The sequence below is a fragment of the Buteo buteo genome, chromosome 20 (genome assembly GCF_964188355.1).
Source record: "Buteo buteo chromosome 20, bButBut1.hap1.1, whole genome shotgun sequence".
NCBI classification, from domain to species: Eukaryota; Metazoa; Chordata; class Aves; order Accipitriformes; family Accipitridae; genus Buteo; species Buteo buteo.
The window spans coordinates 16,164,711-16,188,655 of NC_134190.1; the positions used below are offsets into that span (position 1 = coordinate 16,164,711).

Genomic DNA, 23,945 nt, shown 5'->3' on the forward strand with positions numbered 1-23,945 from the left:
TCATATTTTTAAAGAAATGTTTACCGCACAGAGCCTTGCTCCCCCACCCCAATTCTTCCTCTCAGAAAAAAGGTTTTGCTTCTGATTGATTCTAAATGGCCCTCCGCTTCCTCTGGCCATTGTTCCAAAGAGGGAGGAGTAATCAAAAACCCACAAGTTTGTTTGAGATTTCCTGGCTAAAACCACAAAGCTCATCTTTACATGTACTCACTGTCCAACAGAATTATTGCTCCTGCTGCTTTGCCTGACCCCAGACACTGAGGCACACATGGCAGTCTGGGAACTTAGCCTTTTGACTTTACAGAGCACCCGAAGGACACTTAAGTTGTTTTGAGTCCATGAATAGGTAATCAGTTCTCAGCCTCGGAGAACGACAGATTTTCTGCTGTATCACAAGATTTGTATGCTGCAAGTTAACTGTCTCCCAGCTCTGGCCAGCGGAAACAGCACGCAGTGTGAAATATTCTGCACTACAGCCAGGCGAGAAGCAGGAACTCGATTCACAAAAGGTAAGCAGTAGTGCTCTTCAGCGTGGTCAAGCAAAGAATGCGTCCCACAAAAAGAAGTGTCAGGAAAAGTACAGAATTACTTCTCGAAACACATACAAGAGACGGATTAAGCATTCCTCCGGTTGTGCAAAATATGACTGCAATTAGGAAAATTAAAGTAGCTTGCCTAAATACTCAAATCCTGTGCTCCTGGAATTTATCTCTGTCCCCAAGGCCTATCCTATTTTGCAGCTTCAGCGGTTTTTAACACGTGCTCTAAACAAAGTCCATTCCTACACAATCAACCAATTGCCAAGGCAGCAAAAGTTAATTACACATAGCTCTTGCCAAATATTTAAGTCCTATCATAACAGACCGTCACAGGAAGACAATTAACACTTATTTGGCAGAGAAGATAGGATCTAGTGAAGGTGAGTGTAAAAACCAGATTTTGAGGCTCTTCTTCCATTCCACTCTGAGGCAGCACAGGGGTGAATATTTTGCATATGACCTCAGAGGAGAAAGAAGCTGTCAGATCTCTGTAATTTCTGAGAATATAAAATCCTGTAGCAATGAGAGACCTGAGGGGAGAATAAAATTGGTAAAGTTGCATTATACTTGTTTCTTCCAAAGCACATTCATTCCTTACCTTTATTTCAGAAAGCTGCATGACTTCTGGAAAGACTTCGATGCAGTTGGAGTGAGCAATTACAGTATGCATACGTCTGCAGTTCATGATGGTTGTTGGAATGGCTTTCAGTTTGTTCCCACTAATATCAATTTCCTCCAACTCTTCCAGCTTGGCCATTTTGCTATGAAAACAAGAGTTTGAGAATTCTTCTTTTAAAAGACATGCATATTTTATTTTGCAGTGGTGATAAGAGCAGTGGTTTTCATTATTTTAAGAAAATAAAGTCGTGGACTTTGATCTTTGTTCACAGCAGTGCCTGTCACCTCTCCTCACATCAGACAGTAACACAGTGGTGGAACAAAATGTGTGCTGCTTCTGTCAATGTTTTGTTAATGCTACCTTTCAAATGATTTATTTTGCTTACATTGCCCCTGCTCACCACCTCACTTTCACTCTTTTTCCTCCTTTCTTCCCCTTTCTTTCAACCCTAGTTTCTCACTTCATCCCAAATTTTCCCCTCCACCTTCTAGCATCCCACTCAGCCCTTCCCCCTAATTCATCTCCCTCCCTCCCCCTTGCCGCTGAAGCCCAGCTGCTCAGAACATCACACAAGGACAGAGATGTCTCTTCCTTTATTTATTGGCATCTCTTTTCCAAGGTTGTACCCCATCAGCATTACAGCACATCTTACACTTGAAAGATTTCTGATTAAAACAGAGTGAACTGAAAGTACAGAAATTGCTGCCAAGGCAGAATCTCCTTCTGGAGTAAGAGGATTTTTCCCTAGTGGAGTTTAGTCCACTTCCAGAGGACATTTCCAGACTGCTATGCTCAGAAATCTTTTGTAAGGAGAAGTACACCAGGTGTAAGCAAAGTGACTAAGCCAGGGAAAACAGAAGACCTCCTTGCTTGACTTCAAAAGCATACTGTGGTCATGCTGGATTAGTCCAGTTGAAGAGAGTTTCAAGTGCAATCAAAACACACCAACTAACACGTAGCGCTCACTTGTCTGGGTAACCCAAGAGAGGGTAGCAAGGTGCAAAGGGCATAGCAGGTGAATCCACCCGCTGCAGTATCACTGCATTCAAAATACAGCCCGTGCCACCACATCTCTGTGCAATTTAGTTCTCGCTGTGAAAATGTTTCATGATGCCCACCCCGCCGGTGGGCCAGAGGCAGTGAAACCAGTTACTTACCTCGCAGGGAAGCTCTGTAGACGATTGTAAGCCATGTGCAAGATTTTCAGGTGAGGATGGCCTGTTAACAAGGGTACGCATTTATCTGTGAGGTTGTTATTGGTCAAATACAGCTCCTGCAAGATACTATGGGTTTCTTCAGAAAGAGTGGCTGGAGGAAGCATTTCCAGTTTGTTGGCAGAGGCATTAAGAAATCTCAGGCTGCGAAGAGAAGTTGCGTAAGAGAGTTCAGTGAAACATCCTGCAGGTTTTGTCCAAAAGCACAAATAAAATCTCTCTTTTTAAGAGTTAAGATAGTTATAAAGCAAAGATCAAAAGCAACAAGTTCACAACAATGGACAGGAAGACGGAAAGTCTAGCATTATATGAACAAAAATTCTGATCATGTTTTTAAATGAACACATTTGTACAAACAAAGTATCAGCAAAATGAGTATGTCAAAATGCCTCTATCCCCTTATCAAGATGTCAGCACTTCCGACATTAGTACAGATGTTCCTACAGGTAAGCAATAACAAACCACATCATTTCCATATTCGTTCCACATAAAAATGAATTCTGAATTCATCATCAATGAACCACAAGAGTATAGTTGCCCTTCAAGTGACTAAAAAGTCCCTGGTAAAAAAGCCAGCCAATTTTTCAGTATTTTAAATACTGGCTAGGGTGCAGACAGTATTTTGTTTAAACCTGCAGGCCTGAAAGTAACTACAAAACATGAAAAAGTACTCTGAATATTTGGGTAACTAAAGATGCACCAATCACAGAAAAAAACCCTGAGACCAAGCAGTAATTTGCCTTTTAGATTTTAAAGACAGACAGTGCTAACAGTAAATTAAATTTAAAAAGTTATATACTTGCTTGCTGATGTATGCAGCAGGACAGCCAGATCTCTATGTAGTTCCTGAATGCCCTTCCCTTACTCACCAAGTAGCAGAAGCCCTTGTCAGTATTTTCTGCAGTCCCACCGCAAGCAGCAAGGACTGAAGAAGCACAGAAATGAAGTTATTCTTTCTCCCTCAAAGGAGTTTTTCCAGGATGGAAACAAGACTTGTTGAGGTATAGGCACTGCCCACTCCTGCCAGTCAAGTTCTGAGGGCAGAGAATCCATGTTTCTTTAGGGGAGTTTAGTGATCACAGCAGCACTGGAGGAATACACACTGAAGGGATCTTGAGGGCTAGAATTCACACAAGCAATTCCAAAGAAATGGAAAAATAAGGCTATTTACCCTTTAGTAACCAACTCTGGCACGACCATGCCTTTTCAACAGAAATAAGACCTCTCTCTTCCTTCCTCCCCTTTTCAGAAAAGGCTGCCTTGGAGAACTTGCAATACAGAAGTAAGCGTGTGCCTGCTAGTCTGCAGTGACCATGTACAAACCAGGCTGTACTGCTGCTACCAACTAACAGGAACTGGCAGCTGCAAAGTTGCATTCAAGAAACAAGACTCAGAAATGAGCTGGCTGAAGCCTATAAAGCCACTGATCAGGACACAAAAGGTAGATGTGCTCCTGTCATCAATCATAAGAGAAAATAGTAAAATATTGATAGCTTCTCCCATGCATGCAGGAATCCACACTGACCTTTAAGATCTATTAATGAATGAAATGGATTTGCAAGAGTTGCAGCTGGCTGAAACTTGCTTAGCAGCAAATAAGGGTCACACATGCTACAGAGGAGTCACGTGGAATGCCAAAGGATTATAAAAGCCACTATTTCCATTAGAAGCAAAAATCTCTTAGCACTGCACACAACTGAAACTAGGTTAGCTGTTTTACACAGACAGGGGAGTCCACTTTGGAGAAACACAGTTTAATCCTCAGGCTCATTCATTATTCACAAGGGTGGTAAAACTCCAGAGCAGGAAGGGAGGAGAGGGAGTATTAATACAGAGAAGGGAATAAGCAGCTGAAAGGGCTTTTAAAATTATTTATTTATTCTAAAAAGATGCTGCTCAATTTCACCCCTTAGCTATAAACTAAAAATATATTAAGCTTATTCAAAGTTGGATTATTAAACTGAAGCATACCACATCAACGGTTCCTGTACTTAATTAAACACCAGCAAACACACCTTTTGCTGAAGTACAGACAACTATTACTTGGCAACTTGAATCTAATATGCATGATAGTCTTCTCTCTCCACAAAAAAGGCACTTTGATTAACATTAAAGCCACAATATCCTTTGTACCACTCATAGTACAAAATAGTTGTCTCAGCTCAGCCTGGAAAGGCTTAAGTAACAAAAAGGTTTAAGGCTGCCGGGAAAAGTGAACTTTCACAGGAATACGATGGGGATGAGGAAGTGGCAGCAAAAACAACCCCAAGAAAGGGCATGTTCCCCTACCCTGAAGAGGAATCTGTATTTTACTTATGTTCTTGCAAGCTGCAGCAGAATAACCTGGAGTGTTTCACAGGTACCTTCTTTTAATAACCAAATGGAGCCAAATAGATAACCTAGAGAGCATCCTATGGCTATGAAGTTCAGAAGAACTTAAGTTCACTGAAGTACAGCTAGCCAAAAGCTTTAGGTAAGAAAAGGTACATCGCTATGATAAAGCTGAAATTAATACAGACTACTGCACTGAAGCCATTTTAAATTCAAAAGAAAAATGAATCAACCAAAAGCTTTTTCTTTTTAATAAACTTTCAACATTGGTGGACTACAACAAGAAATTTCAAGCTGTTCCCTCCCTGGTATTAAAAGTGAACAGAATCTGTGTATTCCTGCCAAAAATAAGTTTTGATGCATCTATTTTCCAATGGGGAAAGGAGAAAGGAGAGCTGTTGCTCTGTACCCTCCCACCCTTTTGCTGAATCTTCCAGAGAGCGATACGACAATGTTGGAAATAAAACCCCACCATCCTGACCTACAGCTTAGTGCCTTGACGTGAATAAGGTTTAGGTGGCTAGCAAAATCTTGCCAAGGTCTAGAATGTGAACCCTGTGGTAGCAGGGTATCTCATTTACCCCATACGTAACAACACATGGCTGGGTAACACTCAACAGTCAGATTCAGGATAGTCACATACAAATCTCTGTCTGTTGCTGACATCATTAAAATTAAATTAACTTTTTAGAAAAGAGTATGCTGCTTATTTACATGTTCCTTTTGACCAGCTGTTATATTAAAATGGTAAAAACATTCTCAAATGCTAAGTCTTTCAAGATATTATCTGATTTTAAATAAAAAAAAAAAAGGGGGGGGCGGGACACCATTCTTTGGGCAGAAAACAGAACAAACCAGCAGATTGCTACTGCCAAAGCTTCATCAATTCTGTGCTATAATCTTATGTCCAAAAAAGAAAAAAAATATCTGTACTTGCCTATCAGGTTTCCCCTCACACTGATTTAAGACAGAAGTCCTCCTCCAGGTTATTTCCACTCCCCTATTTCTTCATTCTCGTGCAACATGCCAGCTGCCTCCTTAGAAGGCACATCTTACAAATGCCCTCCAGAGGAGTGGAAATTTACTTGGGCACAACTGTTCCCATCTCTCTTGTGCATGGACTTAAATTGATTCATGTTCCTTGAAGATATCCCACTCATATTGCTTATCAGATGGAAGCAGAATGTCAAGTATTAAAGCTCAGTCCAAAATTAATTGTTTCCCTTTCCAATTCCACCCACACACTATACCACAAGCTCATGAAAAAAGTACAGCTTCACTACAAAAACCTGAATTCAGCAGCCTGCACACATACCAGAGTATAATATAGCGAGGAGAGCATGAATTAACAAGTACTAAAAGAGTGTCGGAGATTAAGAAAGAAACGAAGGCGCTGGCAGGGAGATGCCAGAATTCTTCAGCTTTGACAAGGTGCAAATTCTCCTCTGGGGTAATAATATAAATATTGATCTCCGGCTGGAATAAGTCACCTTTGGTTTTATGGGGTATTAAAGTACAATCCTTTGCTGGATTTAATTCTCCAAGAGACAACATAGACAAAAAAAAAAAAAAAGAAAAGAAAAGAAAAAAAAAAGACTGTCCCAAAGAAAGGCTAGAATCAAGGACATGTATCTAATTCAACAAAACAGACCTAATATGCAGTCACACGCATTCCCTATTTGAACCCAGAGGACTCTGATCTCAATCTGAACTTCCAAAAGCAGAGGAAGAAAATCTACTGAAAACTGCAAAAGGTTTGAAATCTTAAAATCAATGCCTACCTCTAGCACACACAAAAGCTGAATATAGACAACTGTGAGAATACAGCATCTCCCAATTCCTCACTGTTTTCTGAGATAGCTTGGCAAACTTGGCTTGCTGGTAAGACAAAACCACCACTGAAAAATCTAAGTCCTCCAAAAAGCTTTGGAATGTTCAACATTAAAAGCAGCAACATAGGCAACTGCATCCAATGGTGAAGCAGCAGCAAATCAAAACCCCTGTGCTTAGCTTGAAAGTACTGATAAGCATTGGAAAGAATACTGCAGCTGCAAAAAAGAATATGCAGAGAAATCAAGATCTCCAGTTTGGCCTGTGCCCCAGGATCTCCATCAGCACTGAGCAATCAAAATACAAAATTTCTTCTTCACTCCCTTCTGCAGAGACATGCCCTCAATTTCTGATCATCTAATCCTAAAATAATTTATGATTGTGGTAGCAGGTGTGTGAGGAAGAATCCTGTAAGCTAAGTGTGTCTGGGAGGAAAAAGAAAGAGGAAAGAAAAAAAAAAAAAATCAAGGCAGTTTTGCCAGCCTGTGCAAAAGAGGGTATTTCCTCTCCTTTTAAAAAAAATAAAATAAATGAAAGGACGGAAACATTCAAGTGAATCCCCTTCCTGTTGAGGGACTGCCAAAAAAACCACTTAACTGCTGCTGTCTCCTCACAGCTCTTACTTTCTAACCTATCTTTAGCTGTTTCATTAACTGGGATTTCCCCAGTTTCTAATATATCTGCTTGCAAACCCTAACCTACCAGCAAAGAAACAAATGCAGCTAAGCATTTCTGCAACAAAAGTGTCTGCATCAAACACTCAGATAGCTCTTTGCATTCATTTGACTTTGTTTCCTCCCTCACTTCTGTATCCACGATCGGACTGAATAGTTGCATCAAAAAGCAGCAGCCACAGTGGGTAGAAATGGCAAATATCAAACAAGAGCAAGTTTAACTGGGTCACCTTCCAGAACTCCAGCAAAAAAACCAACCCCAAACCAAATTAAATCAAATCAAAACAAACAAACAAACAGAAAAACAAACCAGATGAGAACAGCTGAACAAAGCTGAAAACAAGAATCGTGCAGACGAGAGCCTAAACAGGCTCCAAAGAGCTGACACCGGCTTAGCCCCTGCGGCTGGCCACTACCAGACACTGCAAAACAAAGCCCAAGGTTTAAGCTGGGCACATCACAGCTACACATCTTCACCACACAACTGCTTTAAATAGTCCAATGGCTGTTCTAAGGTTTATACTGAAAACATTCCTACTAACTGGAAAGGAAGCTTAGGCAAGAGGGAAACCCTCACCCTTCACCACTGTGTCTCCATTTTTAACCCCCCTGACCACTGCCACCGCTTTTCTACCATACCCAGCTAAAGCTCTTGCATGCTTACTCGTCTTATCCAAAGAGCATTTTATACAACAGTTTCCATGCCATTAAACGGTAGTTTGCTGCAAGCTGGTCAAGCAAGGCAGTAAAAAGTCTGTATGAGAATTGGACAGAGGGGGAAAGGCATCGCAACAAATGAAGCAGTGGATAGAAATGAAAGGCTGCAGGAATGCAGGTGCACGGAAAAAGGTTCAGGACTCAGCTTGGGAGTTTTCCCCATCAGCCGTAGCACTTGCACAAATTCTCTGTTTTTGCAGCATCTGGTAATGAGAAATGAAGAGATTATCTGGCTGCCTCTGTGGCGCTCATCTTGCCAAGAAAATCCCCACCCTACAAGAGAAATCCTTGCTAACATGATCAAGATGTGCATACTTTCAGTGCAATAAACAGAACCAAGTTCTGTCTTGGTTAGAGAAATGTTTCATAGGCTAGTTCTCAATTTCTCCTCGAGTAACAGTTTAAAATAGAGAATTAATTAAAAAAAAGACCAACAAAATATCCCTAAATTATACTCTTCAGCAGAGGAGGACACCTTTTCATTGTTTTTTGAAGGAATAAGGCAGAGAAGCAATGTTTGTTGATTCTTCTACGAAGAGAATGGAGGCTTTGAAAGTGTTTTTTTCTTTTTTTTGGTGAAAGTGATATTCTCTCTTCGTGCACCAATGCACTGATTTCCCTCCCTTCCTCAGATGTTCTAGATGTCAAAGCCCACCAGTGCTTGTGCTGAAGTTCGCCCAAGGCACTTCACACCCACTTCGTCAAATATTCAGGATTGAGAAGGAGAAAGCGTTTATAATTCACAGCATGAGACTTCATATCCAGACAAGATCTCATCTGTCAGTTGCACAGAGCCGAGTACCTTTCCAAAAAAATAAACTAATCTTTTCAAGGCTGAAAAAGGTAAGTCATTTTATGGAGAGACAAAGGTTCTGTAAAGTAAAGGGATTTGTCCAACATTACACGCTGGGTAGAGACCACGGCAGACCGCCCAGGAAACCCAGTTCTCTTGGCACGTCTGGCAGTACAGATTGTGCTTCCCAGGGAATGCCTGGAGGAGAGAAGCATTTTACCTTTTTAAAATAAAACAAAACCCCTGAACACCTTTCCCTGGCCCAGACCCAGATCTGTTGACACTTAGCTGCTGACAGATGTAAACACTTGAAAACAAAATAAAAAGAAAGATATTTCCTGTAGGAAATTCCAAACTTAAAACTCCGTGCACTGATCTGCACTGCTGTTTTCCTTCAGTTACCACTTTTGCAGCAGTCAGTGGAGCACCAGCATGGACGAGCCTTTTGTAAGCCAAGTCATCTAAACCAGTAAAGGGGTAGGGAACAAGGGGGAAAACCCCACCCAAGCCAACTGCTTCTATTATCATCACAAGCCAGGGAGACTGCAGCGGTGGTGAGATGCCAGAATGGGTAAGCTCTGTTCAGCTCCTGCAACGGTACATGACTTTGTTAATACCCACAGAAGACTTGGAAAACACAAGACCCGTACTGCTCGAAAGCTGCAGAGGGGAAAAAATCCCCAAGTCTGAATCAGCCATTTAATACTGTTATTCAATATATTTTTTAATTCTACTTCTTCTCAGCACACTTTCAGCAAACTTCTGGAAATCTACCCCCAGTTGTGGTTTTAGCCTGTACTGGTTCATTTTGGCATCACACACAAAAAAAGCTGTCTACAGTTTTGTAGCTCAGTTTAAAAAGATGAGTGGCAGTACAGAAAATTTAGGTTCTCTCTCACTGCCAAAATTGCGCTAATCTACATCCTAGACCTACAACCTGTTTTTTATAGAAATTTTACAAAATTATTTCTCTCTTTGCTTTCAAAGATGCCAGTAGCTTTCTGAAACTTACTTAAAGGTTTCCTTCCCTTCCAAGTTAACAGATAGGAATTTCAACTTGGGACCTGTAAATAGCTTTTTTTTTTTTTTTTGACCTAATTTTGCAACTTCCTGTACAAAAAACTTTTTACAAGGTTTCATTTCTGAAGTTCATACAATCTCGAATGTACAATAATTTGAAAAATCATCCACAAGACAATTACAGCTGCTGATGTGAAACATCCTTGCCACATGAACAGGCTATGAATTTCACCACTTTTAAACAGAAATGTGCCAGATAATCGCAATTATTACAGTAGTAACATTACTAAATGTCAAAGCGTTGACTGCACTTTTATGTAAAGTCTCAATCGAATCAGTAAATTAACATCAGAATAACTTTGCTGATAATCAATTTATTCCAAAGGTGGTATCCTGCTTGGGCTTGAATGTGGACAGTATGCAATAGTGTTGTTAAAAAATAATAATAAAAAGAATCAAAGTACAAAAATTATTTTAAAGATTCTTTAAAGCAAATCAAGACCAAAATGTCATACTGGTTTCCAGAACCAAAACCCTGCCCTAGTGAAGTTCACCTTTTGAAAGATAATTTTTAACCTAAATGACAAATCCCTCAGAACATTACTGTTCAGGAGTAAGTCAAGAGTTTATTTAGAAATCATCTCAGCCACCAACCTAATTCTCCAACTCCCAACGCCGTGAATCCCAGGAAATTTAACCAAAGATTCATGACAGAATGAACAACAGTATAAAAGTAGGGGGTTTGCAATACTCTTAATCGGGTGAGGAGCTGTGACAGTGAGATCACCACTAATTTTGCTTCTCCACCTCTCAAGAAACCCAGGAGCTATGCATTCCTTTTCTCACAGCTAGGATCAGAAATAAAACCCCACAGCACACAATCTCACTCTCTGTTAAATTATGCATGGGTTGAGCACTCAGAAATCCCATGACTGTATGTGGAAGCACAGAGGTGCAAGGAATGCTTGACACCAAGCAGGGCAAGCCCATCCACCATCCTCAGACTATGCTACCAACCTCCCATATTTCAATCACAGCCACTTTACAGTGAATGTTCATATCCAGGAAGAAAGATTATGAAGACTCTGAGACTAAAGAAACAGCAGCCTAAAAATAAGAATCCAGAAAGCAGATCAAGTGGTGACACCAGCTAAATTAGTGGCAAACATATGAAAAGCATAAAAAAATTCACAAAGCAAGGACAGGGGAGCAACTGAGTTATTCTGACAGCCTTATGCACAGATTTTGTTTTGTTTGACAGGTATAAATAAGTTCTAGCCTCTGACTGAAGGGGAAAAAAAAGCTTTCACACTCCATCAAACAAACCTAAGAAATATGTATTTAAAGAAACTGCCACTAACCCATCTCAGTGTATGTAGTAGAAAATAGCATGTGCTTCACTTTACAGCTAGATTTCAAGAAGTAGGTGTTCAGCAGGAGCTTGGTGGGGAAAAAGAAGCAACCATATAAGGCAGCAAAACCAGAATAAAAAGAATGTGTTTTGGTGAGTTGGGCAGACATCTGTTCTTACCACACAAGGCTTGGCAACTTTCAAATTAGGGGAACCTCAGATTACCCTTTCAGCTAGGAAGTAACACACAAAGCAAGGTTCCTCACGTGCAAGTCAAGATCAAATTTCTTTATATTTACCTGTCTGCTTTCAAAAGCAGGTTAGATGGCAGTTCAAGGAGCTGGTTGTGTTGCACGTCCAGGACCTCCACTTGCGTTCGCTCGAGCCGATCCGGTAGCCTTCCTAACATGTTATGTCCTGCCAGCAGCTTACGCAAGCTACTATTGTAAAACAACCTTAGAGAAATAAACAACACCAAAAATGAGAAAAACCTAAACCAAAGAGTTGCTTTGAGAATTTAGGAGCGATACCACAGTTCATTACAAGAAAGTGATTCAGCCAACCGATTAGCAGACATGGTATTAATTACGCACAGATCCAAGAACGTCTTCCCACTCTCCACCAACTTCTTGAAAAGGTTGTTCAGAGACAGGGAAGGAGGTTTAAGGATGATTCAGGAGTTAAAGTAGTGAGAAAGGGTTCTCTTACTGCACTGTATAAAACATGAATATAGAAGCACGACAGTGAAGGAGGTAATTGCTAACAATGGCTGCAGAAAACTGCACATGTGGGATCCCCCTAGCTAATGGAAGAACTTCAGAAGTGTGGGTGAAATCACCAGTCACCCCACAAACTTCATAGTGCTCTATTCATCATGTGCTGACTCATAATCCAATGCAACTCCCCCCCCTCCATTTTCCTTTTCTGTTAATACCAGGCTAACATAAAGCCTCCTTTCCAGTTCTACAGCGAATGAAATTTATCTAATCGGCTTTCCTTTCTTGAGCTTTTACAAGCGATAGATGACCTGGAGTCCCATCCCCCTGCTCCATTTTCTGGGGGGACTGGGTGAGAAGGGGAGAGGGAGAAGAGGGCAATGTAAAGAGACAAGAACAAACAGCTGTTTTGATCAAATAGTAAAGCCAAAATTTGCAGTATAAACAACATAATAAGGAGTTTAAAATCTGCACCTAAAGACCTCAAAAATGGAGCAACTCTTTGCTTTTGAACAGGAACCACTTTCAGCAAATTACAAAAAAAAAGATTATTCTTCATCTGCCACCTGTCTTACATTCCCGCTACTGTACTGTTTAATCTGGCAAACCTGTGCATCATGCTGACCTGTTTCAATCAAAGACTCTCAAATTACTCAGCATTAAAGCAAAAATCTTCTTCCCTCTGTTACAATGACCCAAATACACATAAAGAGCCTCCCTGCCCCTTCCCTACAATACATCAGGTCATCGGATTATTGTGCCAAAATAATCATTGAAGTATGCTGAGTATTTTCCCCTTGACAGATACAGTCATGCTCCATATCTGTGTGCCAGCATTAACAGTTATCTCAGTTGGCTGGATTATCTGTGTTATGACCACGGATGCAAGTCAACAGCCAGCGGTATCATTCCAGAAGGCTCAACACAGGGTGAAAAGACTTACCATACAGTGATAAGCATATCTATTGTGTTTTCATCATTTAACCATTTTTGTTTCACTCCACTTTTACTTGAAAATCTCCCTCAGTTACGGATTTGCCTTTCTATTCTACTTCCTTTTCTAATCAAGACTGGCCAGCATCATCAACACCAAACATTACAGGAAAAAGCAGAATTGGTTGACAATGTCTCCAAAAAAATTTATCACTTTGGGCATTTTTTTGGATAGGTGGGGGCAGTGCCACTTTAAAATAAAAAACATTCAAATCATGGCAAAACCCTTCACAATCAGCTTTTCCATGAAAATACATTTATAAATAATTCAGAAGAGCTGAGTACGTCTTTGGGGTTTTGTTTGTTTTCTCTATTTTCCAAGTTACACAAGCACCAAAGGAACTGGGCTGCCTGAAGAGAGACTGAACCATGAGCATTTAACTAAGCAACTCCCGATGAGCCTGGGACACCTAGTTCTCAAGCTGGGTGGGGAACCAGAATGCTGGGACTGCTCTTCCCTATGGGCAGCTTTCCCACTTGCCCAACTCCCACTGGAATTTTTGATGGGATCAAAAAGTTCTAAGGACAAGCATGTCACTCAGCATCAGCATCTTCTGAGAAAACACGGTGAAAGCATGCAACCAATTCCTTTAGTAAGCAACTGTTCTAGAGAACACAATGTTGAATACAAATAGATCTTAAAAAAAAAACAGACAAAAAGGAACAAAAATACATACAGACATCTGTTCACTGGTGGTGGCAAGGTCATTTTGGCAACTCGTAATTGAAGTATTTCCATTTTCTTTGGGGAATCTTTGGCAACGTCAGTTTTATGACAATGAATTTGTCTTGCATAGCTAAGACTAAGTACCCTTTTTGTTATTTTTTCAGTACTTTTAGAGCAGAAATGGCTGTATTACAGCCCAGTGTGCGTTGTTCCCATTTGCTTTGAGACAAACATTAGTACACAATCCTCTATCTCAACTGCTTCAACTCTTTTGTCTTCAAGGATTGTTTTTCTGTTTCAAGAGGCAAACGCACACAGAATCAACTGTAGTTTGTTTAGGTTAGGTGCAACCTTCAGCCTTCTGGGAAACTGCTGGTCAGTCAAGGCTTGGACATTTGTGGTTAGAGTAGCAAGTGTCCTCCTAGGAGAGTCCTGCTCACTCACCCCACAGGTTTTCAGAGTGCTGCTCTGTGTAGAAGGAAAAGCACACAACAGTGCACATGAACACACTTACTGGGCACTAGAATTTACCTGACACTCCACATTAGGTCTATACGCCTGAGCCATTTGCATTTGAATCCAGACCCAAATTTTCCTGAAGTTCAACAGACGTTCAAAGCTTGTGTTTTGAACTGGGCCTTAAAACTGAGCTGACTTATTAGGAGCTACACTATCTAGACACATACTACAAAGAGAAGCTTTCAAAGATAAGCTGTTTCCTGGGGTTAATGATAAGATGGCAGGAGAGACAAGTGGGATGTTGACTGTACCTAATTTCAGCTAATCATTAATCTCCCAAAGATATCCGGTATGCCTTGATAGTCCTTGCTGTTATGAAGTGCAAATGAAAGGCAAATGAACTTTTGCTCCCCCCACCTTCTGAGTAGGCACAGTTTCACTTTGTGTGAAAAAACAGAGGGATTAATAGTCTGCATGTTAGCCTGTTAGTTTCCTCAGTAAATCTCTTCACATCCTTTTCTGCTCACATTTGTGAAATCTATTCTGTTCCCATTTCTGACACTAAAACTGCCAGTTTACACCATATGGCACACTCATCTGACCCAGACAAAACTATCCTTTTTAGTTTCTGATGCTCTTCTGTGCTGTACAGCTCCATAAGGAAAATATTTAATAGCTCACCATATACTAGTTGTCTACAATCTTCAATGGCTCTGCACATCCCCATACAATTTCACCCTTTGTGCCTAGTATGTTCTCCCTCTTTCACAATATCTTTTCTGAAGTGCACAGAGCAGCGAAAACTAACAGCTCTCTTCCAGTGAAGTCAGGGACTTAAAAACTCTCAATACCAGCACCTGACCAGTGATACTCACCTGGAACAGGTGTCTCTAGAAAAAAAACCTGTAAGAGCCATTCATTATTTAAACTCAACTCCTATTTTCCTTTCCTGTTCACTTGCTTTCCTATCATTTGTATTTATCAATTTTATGTTTAGACTCCTGTAAAAGAGATTATCTTTGTAGTGAAGGCGGTTGCTCTACTTGCAGGAGTTTGCTTGCTTGATGAGGCTTTACCTTCTCCTATCAACCCTTTTTCAGTCAAACAGGTCTGTGAACTGGAGTCTCTAGGCACCACTGAAACTAAGTTACAAGCTCTGGATCTTTAAACTGTCATGCAAAGTTATGGCTGTTAATATTTAATATTCAGTATTAAAAATGAAGGGCTTTCCTGCCTGAAGAGCCACATGAACAGCTTCAAAACTTCCACCTGGAGTTCAAAGGCACTGCTTTCTCTGCATGAAAGTAAAAGAAGAAAGGCTGGGTGGAAGCTTGAGGCATGACGACACCCCACAAGGTAAAAATAAAATCAAACAAAAGATAAAACGGGCCTGACAGTCATAGGAACAAGCTAAACACTGAATCAGCAATTATTTCTGAATTGCTTATTCTGTTCCACATTGTGCAACTGGTCTGCAAGACTCACCGGGCAGGCAGCTCACGTATCTGATTGTGGCCAACATCCAACACTTCCAGTTTCCTGCTGTCACATACCCACTCAGGCAGGTTTTCCAGGTGATTTCTATGAATAAAGAACACAAAGAGGTGTAACTAAACGATAATCGAGATGTAAAGGCTACTAGCAATACAGCCTCAAGAGAGGTGTAAATACCTGCAGGAAATAAATCTGCTACATAATATATTTCCTATGAGATTGTATCACCCCTCCTTCTCTAAGGGCACTACCAGTGCAGTAAGGTTCTGAACGAGGGGGCAAGAAAGCTAACAGCATTATTATCTCCCTAGATGTGCATCCACTAAGAAAATGGAAGAAGCTGCTTCCAAATTATTGGGGAAGAAATATTAAGAGTATCAGAGTATTGAGGATGAAGAAGTCTCTCCATGGAGAAGAAAACTTGTGAGATACTGCTCAGAAGATATTCACACCCTACACAGTTGAAACACACCTCTTCGATCCCCCATAAATTCAATATAAAACCCACTCTACCACTCTTCAGCTATCTCACTGAACAGAGCAAAATCTTTTTTCTTATGTATCTTTAAAGTCAAGCACTCAGCTTTTCTTGCATTTGTCTTCACCGAAACTAACCCTTCTAAACATTAAGTGCTTAGAGGTACGTTTTTCCAAATATTGCACTGAAAACATGCAGCTAGGCACAGTGGGGCAGCCATGTATCTTGCCTTAAAGACAAAAATTAGCGGCACAAAATACATGGAGCAGATTGTGTGCATGTGCATTCGCATAATCACTATTTCAGATAGACAGATGCAAAACTGGGCATCAAGTGACGTTCAGGCACTCACAGACTTGAAGTTCAGGAATAAGAGCCTTACACGGCATGAACATAAATCAATACTCATGCTCATTCATGTACCTGTATCCTATAGTTTATTCATGCAACGGCCTTTAACCAAAATATGCAATAGCAACCCATCCCCTCATCCTCACATAGCTTCCTTTTCAATATCAAATGGATTTCCCAAATTCCAGGCGAGCCAAGAAGCTAAAGACACGCTACCCATTTAGTTACAATGCCACCACTGAACTGAGGCACAAAAAGGGTTTTGTAATCAAAATCATGCATTCTGCACCAATTTCATTTACAGCTAAATGGAGAACACAGCTTTACAAAGAAAGCTTTTCAATAAATCACACGTATTTAATCACACCTGTGTGTAACATTTAGGTGCACAATGCAAGTAACTCATGGTTGATGAAACTTTGAAGTTGATGGCCACTCGCCCAGGTTAACTCACTAATTGATACAATCACCCTCAACAGCTTAAGAGTGCTTTAAGCAGGCTTTTTAATGAATGAGATTATCACTTCAACATGCAGATGAGTAATTCCTTAAATAAAACAGACATTAAGCACATGTATAAAGTGTTTTCCTGATTCAGTCCTTAAATTGTAAAACAAACTAAAACACCCCCATTTCCATTTCTTTCCTTATCCCACCTCCCTCGTTAAGGTGAGATTTAGAGATGCATACAAATGGCAACTGCAGACAGCCCTGCAGCAGCCAGGGCTGCGGAGAACAACGACGAGCTGCAGGAGCTGCTGAGTGAACTATCAAACTGTCACCTACGCTGGGCTTGTGACACAGACATCCAAAAAGGAACTTTTGTACATGTCTCTCACTGCTGTACGTTTGAATCATTGTGTTCTGTCTCTATAAAATAGGAAATCTTTAAATCAGGGAAACCCTTTTCCTTTAACTATAAAGGTGCATTTTGCTTTTAGCACAAAAAAAAAAAAATTTAAAAAAAGTAAATCTATAAAAATGAAACAGGGAACAACTGGCCAGTACAAAAAAGCCCATCCTCTACCTCTGAAAATCAATATTCTTGTATCTCAAGGTCCAACTCCTGCCCCAACTCCCTCCTAGTAAAATACCAGTGAATGTCATTTTTCCATAAGCCTCATTGATGTATATTTTACAGGCCCAAGAAAAAACATACTCTTACCTAGAAATATCCATATAAGCCAGGCAATTAGGAACTGGATACACATCAAGGTGAACAAGTTCTAGGGGGAAAAATACATAAAAACAAAAGTGGTGACAAAGATTTGCATCTAAATGGCTGTTCCATAAGAGTTACTTTAAGCAGCTAACACCCAGAGATTTCAGAACAAGTCAGTAACTTAAGAAACTTCTGAGAATCTGGACCTTTGTGAAGTGAATTTTGTTTCTTTATTATGTGTGACTACATTTGCTATATTACGTTGTACTTGCTATGACAGACTGCATAACTGATCGGAGAGGACAAACTGGAGCATTTTAAAAGTTTCATGGCAAATTCTCATTTTTCCATGTTTGTCCCAGAGCTGTAACTTCACCTCCACCACGCTCTGCCCAGAATAGTCAGTCACAAACCTGCTCTACTTTTTGTCCAGTGGTCACTAATGGTACAAGCACAGGAAAGGGAGACTCCCCACTCTGGAATAGCAAGCTACAGAATACCCCAGAGTCCTCCAGGTCATGGCAAGATCCAGAGTATTTTTCAACACATTACATGAACCTTTCCATATGCCTCTGGAGTTCTGGTTGCAGGCAGCCTTACAGACCTTTCATAGCATCTCAGCTCCCGCTAGTAATGTTATATTTTGATTGCTTCAATAATATTTCACATCCTAAGGTTTTTAGGTAGCTAATGCTTAGCATTAAGGTTGAAACAAAACCAGCAGACACTTATTTAAGCCTACAGAAAATTCACTAAAGGGAAAGTGTAACAAGCATCACAGTTCCTTTGGAAGATGAGACTAAAAGAAGGTGGCTGAGCGTGCAGAGAGACGATAGCCAGGAGGAACAGCAAGACCAAATAGGCAGTTGATTGCAAGATATGGGTTGACTTGGGTTCTCAGCTCACATTGCACAGCACATGCTCAGATTATGTTAACTTTTCTCAGCTACAAAGATCCTGGCATGAATACTTAATGAAGGCACAGGCTTGGATATCATTAAGATGACAGCCTTTTAAAGGCAGTTCAGACTGTTCCATCAAATTCACAGTGCTCTGAGCTTGCATTTTGTTTATTCCATAACAAACTACTCCAAACAATAAAAATGCTGGTGAAAACTGAGTATTTTAAGTAATAGCAGCTTCCAGAGACAGATCAAACAAATCCTATTCATGGAACACAGGAGTTATTCAACTGGAAAAGGCTGCATTATTTTTATTATCGAATACATAAGTTGTTACTCATTACACATTTTGTAGCTTTCTGGCCAGAGTAAGCAGCTAGAGGTAGTAGCAAAAATATACATTGTTTTAGTTTGTCTCACAAACGGCCACTTGTTCAAACTTTCTCAAGTCTGTGGAGAAGCAATAAATTCCTTATTTGCCTTAGTAAAACACATTAATACAACCCAAAGAAGTGACAACTTCAAGACCCCTCCCTGCTGACAGAGAGAGGAATTTCAGCCCAAATTATAAGATTTTCACAGTTTTGAGACCTCCAAATCAGCGGCCTGGTGTTATTTGAAAGTCACTTCTGAAGCTCAGAACTGCCAGTAGCATGACACCGCACATGTGAAACCCTTTTCTCCAAGCGTCATGTCAAGAGCCTCCCAATTATGTGCAATGCCCTCCACAAGCATCCCACAGACAGGTACAAAACCAGAAGTCCGATGACACCACCACAGCTGCCCTGAAAATGCACTTACCATTCGAGGAAGCGTACAGCGCTTTGAGAAAATATCCACTGATTTTGAGGGTTACCAGTTGATTCCGTTCACAGTGTAACACTTCAACATTGTTAAAAACTGTTGCATCCAGCTCCCCAAGTTTGTTGTCTCTAAGATCCAGTTGGGTCACGTGATGCAGAAAATCTATTTCATCACCCTCCAGCCTCCTAATTGAGTTCAATCTTGCAAACAAAAAAGGAGATTAAGTGCAGTTACACAGCAGGCTCCTGCTGACAAACCAATGCTCACCCTACAATCAGTTGCACTGGATTAAATTAGCATGCCTCCAGATTCTGATCAAGGTTGATTTTAAATATTTTCCCCTTTGTTATGGTATTTTTAAGGCAGGATGGAGCTGCTCTGTCGTTTTATCCATCATGACAAAGGAATGATGACACCAAGCTCCTTTCCAAACTACTTTGAAAACTACTGATAAAAAGCTCTGCAAGAAGGTAAGTATGTGTCTATAAAGGTACGTATGTGTTATTGTGTCTATAAAAATAAAAGGTGATCTGGCTGTTATTTGTGCCCGATAGTTTGGAAAAGAGCAAAACCTCTACAGTTCCTGGTGGCCTATCATGAGCATCTGCTGGAAAAGCCTGGCAGATAGGAGTAACCTGCGAGTCTCTTGCCTTACTGAAAGGCCAAACTGAGATTTATGAATTCCCATATATTTGCCTCTCGCATCACCATGTTCCACAGCAAGCAAATTCAGAGACCTGAAAATGGGTGTGGAAAGAAAACAAAGCAAAAACCCAAGACAAGTGGATCTGTCAGATAAAGAGAACAGGTTTTATCACATCTTCACTGCAGTGCATTGACACTGCCAATACTCAGCAACTTCCCCAGAAGTTACAACTGAATGAGATTATCTATAACCCAGCAATGTTTGAGACTGCAGAACACTCCAAAGAGTTCAGTTTCAAATTCCCCGCTCTGACCAGAACACTAAAATCAGTATAGTAACTTCTGCTGGCCCATTAAGCCTCCCTAGTGAGGATAAGGGCAAATACCTACAGTTCTGTTGCTGATGTTGCTTTCAAAGAGTTGCCCTCTGTGTAACAGTTGTATTTTCAGAGCAGCTACATTTTCCAGTTAAAAGAACATGGGTAACAGGTCCCCTCTAACACCACAGCCTACTTTTACTGTTTTCAATTTACAAGCAGTGCTTCCTTCTGATTTTACTTAAGCAAAGCACTTCACTGTGCAGCAAGTACAGTTTACAAACATGTTTGACATTTACGATTCCAGGTAGCATGACAAAGAACCACTGTTCACCGCTCGGTGCAGAAAGGATGCAGCAGACAACGAGAGGGCTGGAACTGCACCACTGGAACTCATGGCCAGCTCAACCACAGCATCCCTACTCTGAGGCCAATTTATTTGTTTATTTGCTTTTAACATACATACAAAGACATAGACATATTTTGACCCCACCATAAATGCTTCAGAACTCATCCAACTATTTTAGCTATTTTCTTAACTTATGCTGGCCCTTCCTTGATTGCAAAGTCTGACAGCTACACAGCAGTATGGTACACTAGGTTTTAGCTTGAATAGCTGAACTAAATGGTTCCAAAATTCATTGTTGTTTGGACCTCATGGTCCAGGCTCTGAACTGAGCCTTGCCCAGCTGATTGCAAAGGCTGGCTTCCCCAAAGACCATAAGAATAAAGAACCACCTCATACCGGAGCCATTTGTAATAAGGATCTGTTCAGACTCTGCTGAGGGCATCAATAAAATAATGTTACTCATGGTGGACTAGGTTTTTTAACATACCAAGAAGTATTAAAATACCTATTTTTGTCCTTTCACCTTCACTGCCCTTCTCTTCATCTCACGCATCTGTAACATTTCAGACAGAAGCTTTTTGGGTCAGGGACTGTCATTTATATTATATTAACACTGCAGCAACAAGAACTGCAGAAATCACCAGTGTCCCAGGCTTTGCTTTGTTTGATCTTTTGGTGTAAATATTAATTTCCCCCCAAACTCATTTTCCTATCTATTGATCCCCCTAAATGCTACCTCCTCCTCAAAGAAGAATGCTAAGTCACGGCAAGTGCTGTGAGTTACATAATACTGCCAGAAACATGGTTCAATGGACTAATGCAAGAGATTCATACCCCGGGGGCTATTCTGACAGTCAAGGAGAAACCATTTCAACACCAATAATTTAGATCCACTTGTTTTTAGCTTTTTCCAAATACCTACCTTAGATCCACGTGTTTAATATGAGGCATCCTTTTTAACACCTGTAGGTTCAGGGTATCGATGCAGTTTCCTGACATACAGAGCTTATCCATGGCAGTCAGCTTCTCCAGCACCCCTGGAATGTCGGTGAACTCATTGAAGGACAGACTCACGTAGCTGAGCTGATGCATATGCTCCAATTCATCAGGAAGGGACTGGAGAAAGTTGCCGTCCAGCAAAAATGTCTGCAAGCTATTAAAAGCAGGGGAGGGGAAGGGAGAGGGAAGAAAGTGAGTGACTTGTTAAATCACATTTCCTCCCTATAAACACACAAATCTGCTGCAGTTACAGTGACATAAAATATACAAAAGGGCAGAAGAAAGAAAAATGTTATGGAATAACGCCTTAACATCTGCTACAGAAGGTATCGACCAAATAATTAAAAGCCTTGGCAACTATGAAATGTAGGCTGTATTAGACAGTTGTATCATATCTTCAAACATCTCCAGAACTGTGACTTGGGTGATGGTTGAAGCACATAAGCAAGGAGGTTTAAAGATTTTCTTCACCGTGAAGGTGACCTTTGTGTCAAATGCTGGGGACTGGCAGAGCTTCAAGACACGAAGTGTGCTTCCCCTCCATCCGCAGCTCACAACTGCTTCCACACAGATCTACAAGACAGTCTGCTCTGACAAAACCCTAAGTCTAAACTGTTTCTCATAGCAAAATTATGTACAGGGTCATCAAACTGCTTGTTGCCTTTATTATCAGGCCATGTACATTAAGTTTTAAGAAAGTACTTGCTTGTGCATCTCGCCTACAACTGCCGGAACACTTCTGAGGGCATTGCAGGACACGTTGAGTTCAGTCAGGGTTGGGATACTGCAGACTGCCAGTGGGAAGTCTCCTAAATTATTATTGGAAAGATTAAGGCTCTTCAACTTGGTGAATCTACAATGAGATAAGAAAAAATAAAAAAAAAAAAAAAAAAAGTGACAAATAAGTGGAGCATAAACCACACCAAGTTGCCTTGCATTAATTAATACAAGGTAAGTTTGGTTATGTAAATATAAATTACATGCATTTTTAGTTTATGTACTCAGAACAACCAGGGAAGCTACTAAACACTCAAGTTCAACACCACTCGCAAGAGTTCACTCACATTAAGCTGGCATAGAGAAACAGGCCCCCCTGAACAACATGTTAATATATTTTCCTATCAGTGTAACAAAGAACAAAACCCTTGCCATTCTTATGACATATGCTGTTTCTTCTGTGGCATCTCATCCTGTAGTAAAGCATTGCTATTTTTCTGAACACATTTCTTGCTAGTAAGACTACCCTAGTGACACCAGTTACAAAGCGGAGGAAATTCTCAGCCTATTTGAACACTAAATTTTTGTGGTGCCACTCAGCTCCATCCGTGTGAGCAGATACTGCCTTTCAACCAAAAATTCTCATTAGAATAGGTGGGTTTGTATACAACTAGGAAATGTACTGAATTAAAGCAGAATTTAGCAAGACTTCTGTAGTGACAGAGGCAAATCCTTACACTCTCAATTAAGTACGATGTCAAAGCTCACAGATTTAAAAATTTTGTCCTTGATGTGTCACGGAACTCTTAAGAGCCTCTTGGTTTATTACATCAGCCAACGAAGCAACTTGCATGTGCTTGCCTTATTAAAGATGACCAAGACCATTTGAACAAAAAACCCAAGAAAGGGACAATCCAATTAGCCAGCCTGAATGTTCAGCAATGTTATTATGGTTGCCTAACAACCACTGGGAGGTATGCCTAAAGGCAAGTAAAAGGATGAATGAAAAGATCTGTGTCAGATTCCGATAGATGGGAGGAAGTTTCTTTTCTGGCATGGTTTACACCAGGACATTTTATTTGGACTTCATTTTCCCTTCGTTAAGGCTCAGTCCTTTATTTGTGCAAGCAGGCTTTTATATAACACGGCGATGGAAGCAAAACTGCACCTATGAATGCTGCTCTTCCACATGAAAGCAATCTCCAACAGCATGTGCCAGTGCATCCATAGCCTCTGCATCGGCCCAGCACATTCTTACCTCGAAGGACTTTGTCCTCCCCCGACCAGAAAATATGCACAGAAAATGCATCAAGCATTAAAACATTAAGAGTTTCAACACCAGAAGACTCTTAAAAATCCTTACCAGCTACTGCAGTCAACTGGCACGCACCTTTACTATTGCCTAAATCAAACTCACCTCACTGACTAAAACTCAATGTGAAAATGTAAGTAGCACCTTTGTATTGTATTTCAATGGGGGTTTTAAGTGAAGTGTGGATTTCACCCCAAAAGACAGACCGTAAACACACTTAACGTTTACACAGGCTTGCAGCAAGCAAGGGAATGCTGTGCTCTCTATTGGTATTTTGGTGCAAAGATGGCAGAAGAAAAAAAAAAGGGAAAAATCATGGCCAGAGTTATCACAGATTTTGAACACTCTGTGCCATGCTGGAGGCAGAAGAAGTTTGGAACAGAGTTAGATGGAGACTAAATGAAATCTTGCAATCAAATTACTGCTCCAGGGGAAAAAATGCTACTGTGCAGAAACAATGACTAATGCATCTCTAGAGGGAGAACTGTAAAA

General features: G+C 40.6%; 1 protein-coding gene across 1 annotated transcript in view; it reads right to left on the reverse strand.

The window, feature by feature from the left end:
* Nucleotides 1-23,945, reverse strand: part of PHLPP1 (PH domain and leucine rich repeat protein phosphatase 1) — a 138,572-nt gene that overhangs the window by 14,845 nt on the left and 99,782 nt on the right. The window contains exons 5-12 of the mRNA XM_075052511.1: nucleotides 22,131-22,277; nucleotides 21,348-21,578; nucleotides 19,112-19,314; nucleotides 17,412-17,472; nucleotides 15,409-15,504; nucleotides 11,388-11,543; nucleotides 2,316-2,516; nucleotides 1,138-1,300 (exon numbers count right to left, since the gene is read on the reverse strand). Of these exons, the coding sequence (XP_074908612.1) occupies nucleotides 1,138-1,300; nucleotides 2,316-2,516; nucleotides 11,388-11,543; nucleotides 15,409-15,504; nucleotides 17,412-17,472; nucleotides 19,112-19,314; nucleotides 21,348-21,578; nucleotides 22,131-22,277 (1,258 nt within the window). The remainder of the gene's footprint in view (nucleotides 1-1,137; nucleotides 1,301-2,315; nucleotides 2,517-11,387; nucleotides 11,544-15,408; nucleotides 15,505-17,411; nucleotides 17,473-19,111; nucleotides 19,315-21,347; nucleotides 21,579-22,130; nucleotides 22,278-23,945) is intronic.